The sequence below is a fragment of the Buteo buteo genome, chromosome 24 (genome assembly GCF_964188355.1).
Source record: "Buteo buteo chromosome 24, bButBut1.hap1.1, whole genome shotgun sequence".
Classification (NCBI taxonomy): Eukaryota; Metazoa; Chordata; class Aves; order Accipitriformes; family Accipitridae; genus Buteo; species Buteo buteo.
In genome coordinates, this window is record NC_134194.1 from 149,757 (window position 1) to 167,865 (window position 18,109).

Here is an 18,109-nt window from a genome sequence, read left to right on the forward strand (position 1 = left end):
GCCAGATAACAAGTAATGCTCAGTCCGCTTAAAAGTTTTAACTGCACCTTCAGAAAAGGCTGAAGGCATTCACCACCTTTTAAAGATCAAGTCCAACTTCTGTCTCCCTGTCCCTCCAACTCTGATGGTCACAAGTCTATTTGTGATCAACAGTTTTATTGTTACAGGAGAAACCCACTACCACAGTAGTCGGGAGAAGAGAATTCAGGTCATATGACTCAGGTCAAGCTTACAGAGCACACTGGATAGCAGAACTTTGAACTATCGATATTTTTACAGGTAGTGCCAATGTGTATCATCATTTGTGTTTGGAGATACAAAAAAGTAGCATGAAAAGCTCACAAAACAAAAAGATAAGCCTATATGCTTATTGAAAAAAAAAAAGTTCCAGAAGCACACTTTAATAATGCTTTTTGTAGTTAAGGAAGTGAAACGTGCATGTTGAAAATACTTCTGCCTAACTACCCATCATTTTATTTTCATTATGGCAGTTCCAAAGAATGATCAGAAATTGAAGCCCACAAAGTGCTAGATACTATATATAAGCATCAGCCTCTGTTAAGAGGAGAGAGTTTCATTAATCAAGTCAAGACCATAAATCATTAATAAAGTCTATCAGCGAAGGCTGGATTTTTGAAAAGAAAGTCACTTTGATTATAGCAGAATAACTTAACTATTTAAAAAGTTTTTCTTCTTTAGCTATAGCTCATATTTCATCCTAGAGTCTTGATGCACTTTAAAACATGTAACCTTCCTTCTAGGTCTAACTAGTACTTATTAGGGCTACATTCAGATAATGTACACAGGTAAAAACATAGAATGTTTAGCTCAAGAATCACACAGCCAAGCCCTCTTCATAAGTCTATTGTCTCCACTTACAACTCTTGAGAATTCTATAGTCTACTGGGCCACAAATAGAGAAATTTGGAAGGGAACAGCCACTTACACCAAAAAGACAACAAATAACCTAGCCCTTGTTAACAGTTTGCTTTAGAAGGGGCCGAAGATATTCTCCATGAGCCAGTCTTCAACTACGCCGCCCAGCTTTAGTCAAGCTTGACAATGGTGAAGGTGTGCTTGGGGGCAGCTCCTCTAAGGGCATCTACTGCAGCTCAGATCACCTTCAGTCCCCAGCTACCAGTTTAGAGTCTACAACATTATTTTTCTTGGGGTTTCTTGAGGTCTTGCTCAGGTGCACAAAATCAGTCCCTGCAGTCCAGACTTGTACCAGTGAAAGCCCCAGAGGAAAGAAAGGCCCATGATCACACAGCTCTTCACTCCAAAGTCTCTGTCTACAGCTCTCAATTCTTCTTGTTAAGTCTCATCTCTTCAGTCAGCCAGGGCCCATGACCTACTTGGCAAGAGCAATTCACAGTTGCAGCAGAAATAGCTTTAACAGTTGCATTTCACCAGTTTTATATGGATTTGCCAGTAGCATTTCCAGAACACAAGAGGACACAATGCAACAGGCCACACGCATATCACAGGGGATACTGGGCTCTTTAAGCACGGCCGAGCTAGTTTTTATCTCCTTATTTCTAAGGGGGAAGAAAAATGAAGAATCGGTTTGTCTAGTGGAATCAAAGCACAACACAGCCCCCTAGGCGAGGGCTGTCCACACCTCCCCACGTGAGCAGCAGCTTATGGAAAGGCTTTACAGAGGAAAAGCCTGGCTGGACAAGGCCACTGGCCTTTTCCGTGCTCCTCAGCTTAAACCGCATCTGACCTATTTCGGAGCCCTGCAGACAGAGCGACTCGGTCCCCGGCAACGAAACGGCAACAGCGGCCAGCAGCGAGGAATCACTGCGGGCCCGACGGCCCTCCCGCGCCCCTGGGAAGGAGCCCAGGCGCCCCGACGGCAGCGCCCAGGCCGGGGGGTTGGGGGGGGGCTGCCCGGGGCCGCGCCGCCAGCGGCCGACCGAAAGGCCCCGGGCTCGCCGCTCGGCCCTGGACAGAGCGGAGGCTGCGCTCACCCGCAGCCGCCAGCCGGGCGGCCCGCTGCCCCGGGGCCCGGGCCCGCGCCCGCCCGGCCCCAGCCAGAGGCCCCCGCCGGGAACCTCCGGGGAGGGGGGGGGGGGGGAAAGGCGGCTCCGCGGCGCAGCCCCGCGACCGCGCGAGCAGGAAACGCCTTTTTTGGGCCTCGGAAGTGCCATAAAAGGCGCGGAGGAAACGCCAAATATGGTCGGCATGGTTCCGGCCACCGCGGGAGCGGCGTTTCCGCTCGGCCTTGGCCGCCCCGTGGCCGCGTGACGAGGCCCCGCCCGCCGGCGCGCTCCCGGCGCTGGCGCGGTGCCGCGCGCGGGCGCGGCGTGTCCCCGCCGTGCCCCCGCCGTGTCCCCCGAGAGCCGCTGGGCTCCCGCCAGCGGTGACGCACGGCCTGTCCTGCCGCTGGCGGTCGGGGCCGCACTAGGCTGCACAGCGCGGACAGCTGAGGTCCGGTTCAGGCAAATGGGCTTCTGCCGGGGACTGGAAAAGCAAGAGGCCTTCGCTTCCTCCGCCCCCGCTGCACTTCCTGCGCGGCTGTGGGCCTGTATCTGCGCGGAAGGCGAGGGGTTTCCCCGGCCAGTGGCAACACCTGCGGTTTCCCTGGGAACGGCCTCCTGGAGACCAACTTATCCTCCCGACTGGGCGAGGAGCAAACTTTTCAAGAATCTGAAACCCCTTCTTCTTCAGACCAACAGCAAATGAAAAGGTCTCACAGAAAATGTACGGTCAATGCTTTCTCAGCCCTGAAATCTGCTTTCATTTTGTGGGACGAAGGCTGTGAAAAGAGTGGGAGCAAAAGACCCCATGCATTTTCTTTATGTTATAAACAGGGACGGCGAATGCAAAGCACAAGTCACTGCAATTGAGACCAAATGCCAAAGCTTAAATTAGGAGCACTTTCTAGGAAGTTACGCCAAAGGGCATCTGCATGAAAGTGGCCCTTGTTGGCATATGTCAATAGTTTTTACAAGTTTGGGTTTTGTTTTTTTTCCTAAACCAGAGGCTCCATGGTACTGGGGAGCTTCCTGCAATGAGATGCAATTCAGACAAGTGACCCCCCCCCCCAGCTGGAAGTGTCATTTGCCAGCTCGTAGGCTGTTACTGGCAAGCTGCAGTGCACAGGTACCAAGTCCTTCCCTCAGAACACTGCTGACTTGTGTTACTCAAATATACTCTCAGGGTATTACCAAAACGTTATTTTGAGTCAGGGTTAACATGGGGCCAACAGTAACCCTACATACCTGGTTCAGTGCCTCTGAACATCCCTGCAGTTGGACGCTGCTACCTGTGGAGTGCCTGTGACAGGTGCCCACAGCTGTGGGAGGCCAGAATTCTTCTATTTAAAAGGAGACTGCAGCACCCTCAAAAGAAGACCTAAGGAGGTCACCAGGGAGCAGGGGGAGAGGGTTAGGGTAGGTTTCTGGAGGCCTCCACAAGTTGAAAGGATCTACCATCACAAAGTGGAAAAAGCATGGGGCAAGTAGGAGCAGCGTTTCTTTGAGCTAGAGGGGCCTTGCAGATCCCATTGTCTCCCTTGCACTGCTGCCTCAGCACCCACAGGCCAGTCTTGTGTGCAGAGGTGGCTAGCCAGATATCAGAGACATGCCCTACTGCTAGAAGGGGTGCTCTGGCTTTCATTGCTGTATAGCCCTGCAACACTGCCTAACTCGGTCCTCTTTGCACATGATTCACCGGAGCACTTATCTTCTTTGCTGCTTCTTAAGGCGTGGCAGTTAAGATCCCTGCTCATTTCCGAACAAAGTGCTCTGGAGAACCTGGGGCACCCTCAGGCTCATCAAGCCTTGCTTGAGAGCCCACTTGGTCAGTTTTTAGCACAATCACAATTCCAGAAGGCTAGATCAGGAGTTAGCAGAGATGCCCCATGCCTGTCACTGTTTGAGGCATTTGGACAGTGCTCTTAATAACATGCTTTAACTTGTGGTCAGGCAGTTGGACTAGATGATCGTCATAGGCCCTAGGTCCCTTCCAGCTGAACTATTCTATTCTAACTATCTGAACAGAGCAATGCCTACAGATCAGAAGGGGCTTGGGCTGACTCCAACTGTTTATTTTGCTGTTGACTTTGGGAACTGGAGGTGGGAAAAAATTTTGTGGTTAGCTTTACATAATGTTATTTGCTTCCTTCTTTGAAGCATCACATTTGAAGGCCCTTCCTCGTTGTCTCATCTCCCATAAGTGGATTTCTGTGGCTTCTGACATGGGTTACATGCTCAGACAGTGTGAAGCCACATATTCAGCTTGCCTACTCAGTCTGCCTTGGCTGGAGGCCGGAGCCCCTTGGGTTGAGAAGAGCTAGTGATTTTCTCTGAAAAGGCCCAGCTGCAAAGTCCCTGTTAGCAGCTTGCAGACCGCACCCAGCACTGCAGGCAGAAACCAGCACAGAGACAAAGCAGCACAGGCCGTTCCCCGCAGCTTGTCCCAACCCGCTGAGGACAGTCCTGCCTGAGAGATGACAGACTGGGATTTACCAATTGCTCAGCTCTTAAGTATCTTCCAGAATTGCTGCCATTTGCTGGGGTGGGCTGCATCCCCAAGAAGAAGGACTAGTCCAGGGGCATCAGCATGTTGCCCTGTCTAGTCAGTAGGGTCACTTTTGGCAAGCAGAAGGACATGCTGTGTCAGACACAGACTGCTTGGCAGTTTACACTCTGCCGGGTGCATTCATCAAGGCCTATATCTGCATCCCAGCTCCTCACAACCCTAAACGTTAGTGAGTTGTAGAGAGCCCACCTAAAAGGACTGACACCCGAACCCTCCTCTGTACCTGCACCACCAGTTCTCATGGATGCAAACTCCTCTGAATTTGCTCTGCAGAGACTTCACATATCCCCTGATATGTGTTTCAAACCACCATGTAAGGAAGTGCTTTCCTCCCATAAATGCTGAAACATCTGTACTAAAAGCTATCAGGCCCACATACTTACTTATATGCCCTATGTTGTGCCAAGGAGGAACTTAAGTCAGCCCTCAGCTGAGCAGGGCTACCTTCTGTCAACCAGCCATTTGGACTGAGCTTATTCTATTTCCAGCCTAGAAACTGCTCTATTATCTTGCCATCCAGTAAGATTTCTGACTACCTATAAACACACAGTTGAGATTCTAATTTTCAAACCTCATTTTCAGCCCTGGAGAATTGTTTTTCTTCCTAAGATTAGCTTGCATGCTTCTGGAGAAGCCAGAAAACGGGAATCGTGGTGACTTCAAAAGAGCAGGTGATGCACCTAATGCAAGGATGTGCGTGCTCCATCCATGCCTTTGTGAGCAGCTGGACTTAAGAGTGATTGGTTTCCCCTCCTTTCTTTAAGCAGGTAGTTCTCCAGGAGACAAGCAGTACTTTTTAATTCCCAACCTCTCAAGGAGTCAGGGTTGCTGCAGCACAGTCTTCCTATGTAGCAACTTAAAGGAAAATGTGGAAGTCCGCACAATTTGATATTTTATTTATTTTTTTCTGAAGGGTATTGTACACCAAATATCCCATTGGCAGGAAAGCGCATTCGATGTGTTTAGAAGCCAAACAGTCACTTTCATTTTAACAAACACAATTACAAAGTAAAAATAAACCACAAAATAATGAACCGCATGTTCATAACATACAAAAATTGCTGCCTACTCAGTAGGTAACTACAACATTCCAACTCCTGAATATATATATATATATATATATAAATTTACATTTTTGTAACAAAAATAGACTTTGAGAGGTGTGGGGTTTTGTTTTTTTTTTTTTGCTTACATTCCATCCCCCAGCGCTTTCTCGTGCTCCCCCACCCATTCCCTGCTCTCCCTTACATTCTTTGAGTAACATCCCTTTCACTTTAAGGCAAGATGCAAAGCATCCATTCACACAAATGCATGACGTCAGCAAGGCTTCACAAAAAGGCACCAAGACTTGTAACTTTAAAAACAAAACTTCTGCCACATGAGTGTCTCATCAGGTGATATTTACATAGCATCACTCTAAACATGCTCAAATACAGTAAGTGCTTCCCAAAGAAGTTTGAAACTCATTACAGCATTGTCACTGAAGTAGAATTAACATTTACAAAATATGGCCCTGCAAACTCCAAATAATACAATGTGGATATGCAAAGATTTTTCACATCAATAGTACCTAAAGGAAAGCAAAACCATGGCACATGTACAATTTACATCAGCTACATACTTAATCAAAAGTCCTTTCTTCCTAATAAAAGACTATTGTTTACGGGGAAAATTATACTGAACTTATATCCACAGTCCATGCAAATTAAGTCAGTCATTCAACAGAGGTGGAAAACTTAAACGGCAGTTGTTTCAGGCAGCTGAAGTTTAAAGAAAAGTTAAATAGCCTTGCAACGTATGGTGTTGGGGGAGTAAGTGGAGACTCCATGTCTGATAATACCAGTGGAAAAGGTGAATCCTCCTGTTCCAGATGGTAATCTCAGCAAATCTCAATTGTCCTTGGAGAAAAGGCTGACGTCATGTCTGAAAGTGCTGAGGTCACCTGTGAGCTGAAATTGTTGGTGACCCCTGGAGATGAGAAGGAGGTGGCCACTTGGGTCTGAAAAGTGGCAGTGCCAGAGGAGTAAGTGGTTGCTATAGAAGGAGATGGGAATGTGGTGTGTGCAGGGGAGGGATAGGAAGAGGGAGCAGGGGAGGAATACACTGTGCGCACTGGTGAGGGGTAAGTGGTGGCAATGGAGGAAGGATAGGATGTAGTCACAGAGGATGAGTAGGCAGGAACTGGGGAAGCCGTTGAGACCGGAGCTGCCTTTTCCACTTTCTTGTCCTTCTGCCTAAGGTGGATTTTAGTGTGTCTCTTCCTCTCATCACTTCTGGCAAACTTTCTGCCACAAATGTCACAGGCAAATGGCTTCTCTCCTGTGTGTGTGCGGATGTGCGTAGTCAAGTGGTCACTCCTGCTGAAGTTCCGCATGCAAATGCGGCACTGGAATGGTTTCTGTCCCGTGTGGATGCGGATGTGCCGCGTTAGCTCATCGGACCGTGAAAACCTCCGGTCACAGGACTCCACCGGGCAGGCATAGGGCCGCTCATGAGGAGGGGTCTTGCTGGGACGGTTTGGGTATTTCCTCATCCTGCTGGGCTTGATCAGCTGGGACTGATAGTTAGTGTTGAGGGTCTTCAACTCTTGGGAGCCAGTCTGAGTAGCAAATGCCTTAATAGTGGACAGTGGCGTGAGGGAAGGCTGCTGTGCTCTGGTCTCAAGGGTTGGGAAGGGCTTCTGATCAGCCGGAACAAGACTGAGCTCACCCTGTTGCTGAGGGAACAGGTAATCCGGGATCATTGGCACCTGAAAGTTGGTTTTAGCAGTTGGATAAGCTGGAGGTGGATACTGGATGGGGGGTCCGGAAGGGTTGGGAAAGGACTGGGTCTGCGGGTCAGGGAAAATGTCAGAGCTGGAATTGGGAAAAGTTGGTGCAGCTGAATAGATTGGGCTGTTCTCGCTGGCTTGGACAGAACAGCTCAGAGGGGGGCTCTGCGAGGAGGAGGATGGTGACGATGAAGAAGGCGTAGAGGTGGGAGGTGCATTAGCCATGCCCACCAGCCCGCTGACGAGGCTGAAGAGGGGCTCTGGCCATAAGGTGTTGCTACTGTTGGGGGCCGGCTCGAGGGAGAAGCGCCCCGTGTAGGTTATCGGTGGCAGTCGCGTCGTTTGGTTGGGATAGCTGGTTTCTGGCAGGGTTTTCTCGTTGTTCAGGGAGATCTCGGGAAAAGTGTCTGAAAAGAGAGGAATCGCGATTACTTCCAGCAGCCGCCGCAGCTGCTGCCCGCGCTTCGCGAGCCATCCCCACAGAGCGCAGCCCCAGATCCTCGCTTCTGGTTAATTAATAATTGAGCGTAACATATTGCAGCGCCGCTGGCAGGTCTCCAGCAGCAGCGAGCCCGGAGCCGCTGACGCACACAGGAGAATCCCCCCGCGCAGCCGCCGGGACGGGGCCGCCGCCGCCGCAGCGCGGAGCCCCCGCAGGCGCCGCTGCCCCCGCGGCGGACCGGGACTCCCCGCCCCCCCGGGCGAGGCCGGCGCGCTTACCTGCAGCGAGGTGCTCGAAGTGCTGCTCCCCGGGCTCCCCGGCGGCGCCGAAGCCCGCGCTCTCGGGCGCCCCGGGGGGGGCGAGGAACTGCGGGCCCCCGCCGCCCAGCAGCATCATCTCCTCCAGCTTGGGGTAGTGAGTGTCCATGGCGGGGGGCGAGTGCGGGAAGGCGCCGAAGGGGTCGGAGATCTGCAGCGGGGGCAGGAGCTGCATCTCTGCCTTGGCCGCGGCCATGAGGGCGCCGGGCTCGGGCTCTGACGGCTGGTGGCGCTGCCGCCGCGGGCCCGGCGGACGGCCCGGCTGCGGCGAGGCGGCCGTCGCCTGCTGCGTGCCCTGCGCCGCGGTCGCCCCGGCGCTGCCCGCTGAAAGTGCTCGGCTCCCCGCCCGCCCGCCCGGGGCTCCCCCCGGCTCTGCCCGCTGGAAGCGCTCGGCTCCCCGCCCGCCCCGGAGCCGCCTCTATATATCGGGTCCCACCGGCCGCAGCCCGCCCCGGCCCTGACGTACATGGCCATATATGGCAAGCAGGAAGCCCTAATATGGATGCGGGCCGGAGGACCCCGCCTGGCGTCAGCGCCTGGCACGGGGGAAAGCCGGGCCGTGGGGGGCCCCGCCCGCCCCGGGCTGGGAGCCCCGCGCCCGTTGCGGGCCTGTCCCCCTGCCGTGGGCAGTGCCGCCGCAGCGCCGCCGCAGCGCCGCCAGCCCCGGGGCGCGGGGTCCCCGGCCCCCGCCCGCCCCGGCCAGCCCGCCGGAAGCCCGCGCCGCACTTTCCATATTAGGGAACAACCTTATAAGTCGCGGTTCCGGCGGAGGCTTCCCGCTCCTTATTTGGCGATTCCGGCCCCGGGTGGGGGGGGCGCGGGGAGCCCGGGCGCGAGAGCCAGGTTGCCGCCGGGCCGCGCGCCCGCCCCCGGGCCACGGGAGCGCGCGGAGGCCCCGGGCCGCGGGAGCGCGGGGCTGCTGCCCGGGCCGGCGGCACGGGGGTCTCGGGGAGCGCCCGGCAGACCCCGGCACCGCCGCCGCCGCCGCCGCCGCGGTCTCGCGGGCAGAGCGCCCACCCCCCCGCCCCCGCCCCTATTTGCTCGGCTCGCACTACTCGCCTCCCTCCGTCTCCGCGGAGGGGCCGCGCGCCGGCGGCTCACGGTCAGCGGCGCCGCGCGCTCGGCAGCCGCGCTGCGGGGGAGTTTTCTGGGCGCTGGCAGCGCGCCCCGGGCGGGGGCTGCCTGCTCCCGGAAAAGGGGAATCTCGGGGACTCCGGAGGGCTGCCCTGCTCCGCCCGCTCCCGCCGAGAGCGGAGGAGCCCTGCCCGCAGCGGCAGACGGGGGCAGAGCCGGCTCCGCGCGCCTCCCCCACGCAGCGGAGAACGCGGGCGCTGCTAAAACCAGAGCCCCGGGTCCCGCACAGCCGCAGCCGCCGTCGACTTGGGCGCGACCGAAAGCGACGGCGCTCGGGACCCTGCTCTCGCGCCCTTGGGGCCGTCCCTTGGCGCAGCCGCAGGCTGCTCCCAGCACCGGCCCCGCACGGAGGGGCCGGGAGCCCCGGCGCCCCGCCCGAGGCGGCACGCACAGTGCGGAGCCGCGGCAGAGCGCTCCCCGGGCCAGGGGGAGCCTCCCGCGCTATAAATAGGCGCTCGACGCGGCCGCCGCCCCGCCCGCCCGGGCGGCCCCGCTGCCGGCGCGCCGCGGCGCGGGGCTCCCCTGGCTCCGGGCCAGACGGCACCGGCGACGCAGTGCGGCCGCAGTGCGCGTGCGCGGCCGCCGCGGCGAGGGCTTCCCCGCAGTGCGCGGAGCTCCGTGGGCGGCGCCGGGAGCAGCAGTTGCGGGCTGCGCCGCGCCGGCGGGGGCCCTGTGGCCCCGACCCGGCTGAGCCGGGCCTGCAGCCCCGCGGCGCCACAGCCGTCCCTGCTCGGCTGCGGCGCGGAGCTTGCCGGGGTGCCGACTGGCCGCCGGCGGCTGCCTGCTCTGCCGCGGACGGCGCTCCCTTCGCCGCGGAGATGGAGGGGGAGGGCAGGCGCCTTTGCCGCCAGCGACGGCGCGGTCTCCTGCCGGCCCCGCTCGCTCGGGGCATCGCCCGGGCCGGGGCGCGCAGCCCCGCCTGCAGCCTGCGCGGCCGGCCGCAGGGCTGGCCTTTCCCCGCGGAAATCCCGGCCGCACACCCCGGATGGCAGGCAGTTCTCTTCTGCCGTGGGAAGGCGTTTGTATACATCACGGGGCCAGGCCCTGCAGCGTTTGTGATTTATATCCAAGTCGCGAGCAACGGCAGGGCTCTGTCTGCCCACTTTGACGGACGATTCAAACCTGTCGTGTCCTGCTTTAACTGAGGTGCTGCTATACTTAGGGCCGTGTCTTGTCAGTAACGCTGTGCAGTGCCTCCCGCACTGATGCATTTCCACCCTCAAATCAGTTATGGCTTGCAGCCGCACAATGCCTCCAGGAAAAACGCAGAAAGCTTCCACTTGTCTGCAGCCTGTATTACCCAATGGCAGCTAATATGTGTCTGTTCTTTGGTACTTACTCTTTATGGAGAGCAATCACACTGGTTTTCAAATGCCAGTGCGCTAGGCCAAAGCTCTGTTTTGAAAATGTGATTCGGTGCTTTTCCTTTTTAAACAAAGTCAAGTAACTGCTGCAGGTTTTGAGAAGTCCCATACATAATGAATGATTACAACTAGTCTCTGATTTCCATCAGCCTGTCACTGTTTGGAGCCCTGTTAGAAAGGGCAGAGTAGCAGAACGTGACTTTTTCTACAAACACTGTAGTTTGATTTGGTTCCTGGGCATCTCACCGACATTGCAGAAGCCTTTGCATCCTCTTTTCCCTCTTTTCTTTTTTCCCTTCTGTTTCAAGACCAGGAGGAACTTTATTTCAACTAGTGCCTGATTACCAGAGAATTTCACTCATACACCCTGCATATGTTAGGCCCCATATTCCTTTTTAACTGAAGTACATAATTCAGAAAATCTTCCCCCCCAGATCTGAAATCACGAAGAGATGGAAAATCTATTGCTTGCTTTCTTTTCCGTTACCTTAATTTTTAACAATGTAAGTCTAATATAACAATTCATATAAGAGAAAGCAAAGAGACCCGCTTCAGAGTTGCAGACAGAGCAGTGTAACTAGCTGGAGCTGCACATAAATTATAGTAATAAAGACTGTTTTGCACCACGTCCTCCACCATTTTGGTGAGGCATCCTGGCTTCACTGAAGTACTGGAGAGGCAGTGGATGACTTACAACCTGGATGCTGAGCTAGGAAATTGCCTGTTGTCATTCATGCACTGGGCCAATGTCTGCTAGTTTTCCAAACTCATGTTCTGTGTTCCACTTTCTTTTTCTGAAAACAACATTAGGTCTACAGGAACTACATTAGAAGGGTTAGATTTTTACGACTGAAAACCAAAATCTGTTTAGTTCGTCCAGTCAGATATTTGTTAGACTGAAGGATGTTGTGGTCAGACTGGAAGTTGTGAATGAAAGCTTTTGTAGTAAGTGGAGCTTCTAGCTATTAGAATAAGATAATATCTGCATTTTGTTTTCTAGGTAGCATAATTTGAATGTCCAAAGAATTTGCTACTATAGATCAGTATTTTAAAAAAAGCATATTTCAAAATGGCAGTATTTTAATAAATTTATTTGAAAGTTTAATAATATTGGTTGTGACTGTCTAATAAATAAAGACATGGGATACTCTGGGTCTCCTTGACAGTCCATCATCATCAAATGTACTTGTCTCTCAATAAATTTCAGTGAAAGGAATGCTATTCTAAGGAGACAGAGAGTGAAGAATGCTATTGGGTAAGGGAAAGAGAGAATGAGGTATTAAGCTCCATGAATAAACCACCCATCTCCAGTTACCAGCAAATGCCAGTCTCAGCTTCAAGTTTACAGAACATTACAAAAAATCTACACTAGTAGATTTCATTTTTTTTTTTTTTTATTATTTGATGTTGTAATACTAGTGTTCTTTTCTATTTTCTGATGCACAGGTTATTTTGTTCAGCAGCATTGTTCTGCACTTAAACAAGAAGTTATTGATAATATAGTTACATGAATACTGCTGTGCAGTGGCATCAGCAAATTTGACAGATTAAAATTCCCCAGTTAAAATTTATTGAAAGGCTCAATTTTTTTTCTACATGTTTGTTCAAACACTTTTTCTTTCTTTTCCTCTAGAATGTACCAAATCAGCATATGCATTAGCCAATAGTTTTAAGATTCTTGCATACAAGTTACCTGTGAGAGTTTGACTAAAAATACCTATAACAGAAGTGTTCTGGCACCTCTCCTACCTCCTAATAGCCTAGAAAGCACTATATCATGCTTTGAGAAACAACTTCAACCTGCTTATTTGCAAATTCACAGCAAACATACTCGCTTTTATGCCTTGTCTGCATTGTATTAATAATTTATTAGCTTCAGCTAGTGATGGACCCATACCATGGTTAGGATGTCTTTTGCATTGGTGTATTTAAATGTGTCTTCCTAAGTCACCCTCCAGCCACAGAGTTTGTTTGTCTAGTTGTGATTTTTTTTTCTTTGAACAGAAATGTGTTGGTAGGCTTTTACTTTTTTTCCCCCCTTCTTTTCTTTTTTAATTGTTATTCTTAATAGTGATTTCATTTAATTTCTTAAGTGGGATGAGCTTTTAGCCACGGTAGTCCTTTCATATCATTGAATACTTTTTGCTCTTTGGTAGCCATTTTTGAAACAACTTTTCATTTTCATTCACTTTTCTTTGTCTAAACTTTGACTTCCCCTTAAATTTTACAAACTATTTTCTTCAGTGCCAGGAAATTATTCCTATTTTTTGAGGCTACAGTCATGTTGCTGAATAGATCTGATTTCTGCTTGCTCATAGCAACTGTAATCAGGTCATGATCCCTAAGTAACCACGGAAGTCCAGCTCCTGCAGGTAAATTACTGTCTCCCCTTGGCACAACAAGGCCATTCACCTATGGAGTACTTTGATTGTCTTTTCTCTTAAAAAAAACCAAAAACAAACCAACTCAAACCCAGTTACACTTTTAAATTTTAGTAGTTTTAAGTACTGGCAGCATGAGACTTCCTGAATTGGGCTCAGTAATACCAGATGGGGATTTAACAGAGAGACCAAATGAGCTGTGACCTTTCTGTCTACAAGTGCTACCTCAAGCAAAATGCCCATTGCAATATCATGCATAGCATCTACATGGTTGCACAGTCCCATGTTCAGATCTGAGCTGTACCTGTCCATGATTACACAAATTTCCATTTGCTACAGGCATGAGATTAAAGAACAATTTATTCCTTTTTTGTTTGTTTGATATAGTTGCCTGTAGTAGATCTTGCGTAGTGTTGTTAAGTTGCCCTAGTCTTTGCTGTGTACCACACTAATCCATAAGCATTCAAGATCATTCACATCAGTTACCAGTCATGCTACAGCAAGTAATAGGTAGCACTTATTTTCTTTAATAGGCTGAACATTTTGGGATCCAGCTCTTGTATCTACATTGCTCTTCCTGAACGAGTGGTACCTGTGAGCTTAGCCTTCCTAAGACACGGGAAGAAAATTTCCATTAAAAGTGGTATACAGAACTGAAATTAGGAAGAAAATTACAGTTCAGTAGATAGATAGGTGTGCTTACCCAGTTCTGTTATTAAGAATTTTCAACATTGGTTCATCTTATGCCTGACTGAGGGGAAAAAAGAAAAACAAAAAAAAGCTTGTTTGTTTATTCTACTAGAAGGTGAACAGGAAGTACATGGAGGGGGAGTCACATGATCTGGGTTTATCTGGCTGAAAATTAAGACATCTTGAGTAAGTCAGTATTTGAGGTTTTAACTATTGTCAGTGGAGCAAGGCAGGACCTGCAGAAGCCAATTCATCCTACCTCATTGTCCTGGTTTTGGCTGGGATAATTTTCTTCCTAGTAGCTGGTATGTTTTGGGTTCAGTATGGGAAGAATGTTGATAACACACTGATGTTTTCAGTTGTTGCTAAGTAATGTTTCGACTAAGTCAAGGATTTTCCAGCTTCTCATGCCCAGACCGCAAGAAGGCTGGAGGGGGCACAAGAAGTTGGGAGGGGACACAGCTGGGAAAGCTGACCCAAACAGGCCAAAGTGTTATTCCATACTATGTGATGTCATGCCCAGTATATAAACTGGGGGGAGTTGCCTGGGGAGACAGCTCAGAAACTAACTGGCCACCAGTTGGCGGGTGGTGAGCAATTGCATTGTGCATCACTTGTTTAGTATATTTCAATCCTTTTATTATTATTATTATTGTAACTTTATTGTTGTTATTATCATTATTATTTTCTTCCTTTCTCTCTTATTAAACTGTTCTTATCTCAACCCATGAGTTTAACCTTTCTTTTTTTTTCCCCCATTCTCTCCCCCATCCCACTGGGTGTCGGGGGGGGGGGAAGTGAGTGAGTGGCTGTGTGGTTCTCAGTTACCAGCTGGGGTTAAACCATGACACTCATTTATATACCTGCCCTGAATGAGCTGGATCCCTCCCTGTAAACGTGTCTCACAGATGACTACAGAAAGATTCTGCATAATTTTTTCTGCAGCCATAGGTAATCTTTCTGACAGTAGAAAATTAGCCGGGATGAATCCTGGGTTTTGATTTGCTTGCTTGCTTGCTTAGTAGAAGCTGATACAAACTATTTTATATTCATCTCCAGTGTAACTTCCAATATTTAATTTTTTAACTGTTTTTTTTTCATTAAAACTGATTTGTTGTGTTATTGTGCTAATAAAAACCTCATGGTGCCTTTACAACATAGGTTTTCACACAATTACAGCTTTGTCTCTCAGTTATTTTTCATTAAGTGCTGCTTTCATGAGTGCAGCTTACTTCCAGGTCTTGCCAACCTGTACTGTGACTAAAAGTAAAGTGGCCACTGTTACTATTGGCACTGGGTATAAATGAGTCCAGCTGTGAATGCAAGGAAAGTTAACCAGCTTTCCTATCTGTAATTTGTCTAGTGTTCTAATATAAATTTTGTTTTGATTACCTGCACTTTTGACTTTATCCACAAACATAGTTTCCTTGTGTCTGGAATGCCCATTGACTTTTGGCAAAATTCAGTCATTTTCTTTCAAAGACGTTGGTTTTGCCTGAATGTGTAATAACAACAGCAGCAATCACCATTTCTCTAGGTCTCTCACTAGTTGTTCAAATACATGTCTTTGATGATTGTCTTTATCCCAAACCTCCGGTTACCTCATTCTGTTCCTTCCTCTATTTCCCCTGGGTACTGTTTTTAATACTCCAGACTGTAAAGCAAGTTTACATAGATGTCCCTTTAAAAAGTTTTATTATTCTCGAATCTCGTCATTCTCTATTTATTATGTTCTATTATTCTATAAGTCTGAAGAGTTAGAAACAAGAGGGGATATTCCAGCTTTTTGAAGAAATGCTGTACAGTTGTTTCTTCCCTCTCACCCACCAGAACCAAGCCATCTGTTTTAAAAAGCTGTGATATTTTTATGTATCGTTCTGCAGGACATTCTGCAGCTATTTTAAACTTAGTTATCATTAATTTTGCTTCCTGTGCAGTTACATTCATTACAATAAAAGTCTATCACTTTTAGATGGGGGTACAGAGGGAACGGATACAAACACACTCATAATTTAAAATGAAAAAGCACTTAAATTTAAGCAGCCTTTTCAGTCCTATGAGGAGCGAGAAACAGATTCTTATCAGCACTGTCCGAGTGTGCGGCTTTGCACTAACGGCTGAGATAGATGTCCCCTTGTCTGCTGCAAAACTCTGGCCCCGTTCCGGGACGCGACCCTCCGCCCTGTGCCCCGTCGGTCCCGCTCCAGCTGGATCCGGCCCGCCGTTTGCAGCGGTGCGCTCTGACCGCCAGAGGGAACTCTTCCCGGGACCGCGGCGGGAGGGAGCGGGGCACGGCCCGCCGAAACGGGCCGGGGCACGGGCTGTGCAGGAATCGGGTTGCTTGTTTGTGGTTTTTCGCGATCTCAGACATTAGAGATGAGCAGAAAGGCGACGTCACCGATTTGCCTCAGAAATCTAAGGCAGCTGAGGGTTTTCCCCTCAGGCTTTCATGCTCTGATTTAAAGAAATCCTTCAAAAATAGTTCATTTGGGATGCATGACTTAATAGACTTCGAAAGCCTGTAAAGGTTGTGTCATTGCAAAAAAAAAAAAAAAAAAAGAATTGCTATACGCTACTCAAAGTATTCCAACATTTCCCCTAGTGCCTAAGAGTACCTCTGCTCTGGTGACCTCTCATCTCCAGTTTAGATAATTTGGCTGCGGTTGCTAAGAGACAATGCTTACCTTGGTTCATGTTAGTCCTGTGGCAAATGGTATTAGGTCTCCTGTGGTATCAGGATGAGTAAGCCGATTAACCATATATAAGGCTGTCCTCTGCTGTCACTGCAGAATTATTATATGAGAAATATTAGAAAGGTAGAGGTAAGTAGTAGAAGAAAGGCAAAGCAGATAACAATTGTGAGCATTCAACAGGTGTTATCAATGAACAAAGACAACAGATGCCTCTATAGTGCTGGGATGTCACTGCTACTGTGACACAAGCACTCATTTTCCTCCTTCAGTAGTAATAATTTCACATGTTCACATTCTTCCTCTACACAAAAATCGCTGATGCTGTCTACTCTATGTGTATGCACCTTTAGAAATGAAGGGTTGTTTAAGATGCCAGGCAGACTCAGTGTACTAAAGCTAAGGAAGGCTTCTGACATTAGATTAATATTTAATTGTGGGGTGTGTGTGTGTGTGTAAATTATAAGCAGATACTGTCTTGCCAAAGAAGACCGAGGCCTGGCAAGACCATCAACATCTGTACCATAGCACCCTAGATGAACATATATGTGGAATTGCTATTCACATGAAAGAAAAGACCATACGGATTTTATTACTCAGTAGGATTATAAACAACTTCCTTTCAGAGACATTACAGTTACTTTCTGAACAAATCCTGGCTCTGTAGTTTGACTTAGTGGCAAAAAACCCCAATAAAGCAAAAAGAAAAAACAAAAAAACAACATTGATTTCAAAGCCAGATTGGATAGACTGTTATGATTTGGTAATCAGACGCTCTGCATACCAGTGGCCAGAGATCTTTATCCAGGACTTACATAAGAAATGTAAACTTTATGAGCTGCATTATAAAGATTAACTGAATGCAATGTAAGGGATGTAAAAAACCACTGGACTTATTCTTTGGAAGCAAGGGAACAAGAAAACAAGAAAAAGCATTGGTGACTTTTCTTGAGATTTGTTGTCTGCATCAGGATATCAGCTAGTATAGTTAATATCAAGGCATGTGACACTTAAATTCCTCATAGATTTAATGGCAGAGGAGACTGATTTTCAGGAAGACCAATAGAGAAGTCGTCCTACTTTGAATCTGAGCTATTCTAGATTAGCTCAGTTAAATGGATTGTCTAGGTTAATGTACCCCAGCACTTTGTCATTGACTACTACTGCCCAGATGAAACTGTAGCATCTGATATAGGCCTTGTATTGTGTAGGGGAAGCTGGGCTGGTGCTAGTGACAGAAATAAAAATGTTGTGAAAGAGCAATTTCATTGTATGTTCATAGCACAGTACTAGAACAAACCATGACGCTAGATAGAACTGACCTTGCGTCGCACACAACACAAAATTTTATTGTCTATTATGCCCACAATCTTTTTTGGCAGAAACATATTCAGCACTGTGGAGCTGCCACATACCCCTTTAGACATCCTATTCCTGTGACCAAAAGGCTATCTCCAAGCTATCAAGACAGCAAATACCTGCACAGCCATGTCCCACCTTCTTTCCACCCAGGTGCTTAACATCACACAGCCCACTACTTCATTGGCAATGAATCTTTCATACGATGCCCGTGTACTTAGAACTGTGGCCTGATGTGTGTGGCAGAGCTCACACTGAGCTCGGTTAACTCAAACCTGATGCAGCATCTCTGTCCGTACATATCTTGTTTGCTTGTATGTGCCCCAATAACCCCTTTTGACTTCAGCAGTGCAACTCTATCTTGCTACTCTGGCTCAGGTGTTTTGGCAGGAGATACTGATTGACTCTTCAGAG

General features: G+C 49.2%; 1 protein-coding gene across 1 annotated transcript; it reads right to left on the reverse strand.

Moving 5' to 3' along the window:
- Window positions 1–5,423: 5,423 nt before the first annotated feature.
- On the reverse strand, window positions 5,424–8,473 carry EGR1 (early growth response 1). Its single transcript, XM_075056588.1, has 2 exons — window positions 8,039–8,473; window positions 5,424–7,725 (listed from the first exon to the last, which is right to left on the reverse strand). Exons 1-2 carry the CDS (start codon window positions 8,271–8,273, stop codon window positions 6,428–6,430), a joined length of 1,533 nt encoding a protein of 510 aa, XP_074912689.1. The 5' UTR covers window positions 8,274–8,473; the 3' UTR covers window positions 5,424–6,427.
- Window positions 8,474–18,109: the final 9,636 nt, after the last annotated feature.

What these genes read in the sequence shown, in the direction of transcription:
- EGR1 (XM_075056588.1), bottom strand. Translation starts at nt 8,273, where the DNA reads ATGGCCGCGGCCAAGGCAGAGATGCAGCTCCTGCCCCCGCTGCAGATC. An exon ending in CTTCGAGCACCTCGCTGCAG is followed by an intron (nt 7,726 to 8,038) that starts GTAAGCGCGCCG and finishes CTCTCTTTTCAG; the next exon opens with ACACTTTTCCCGAGATCTCC.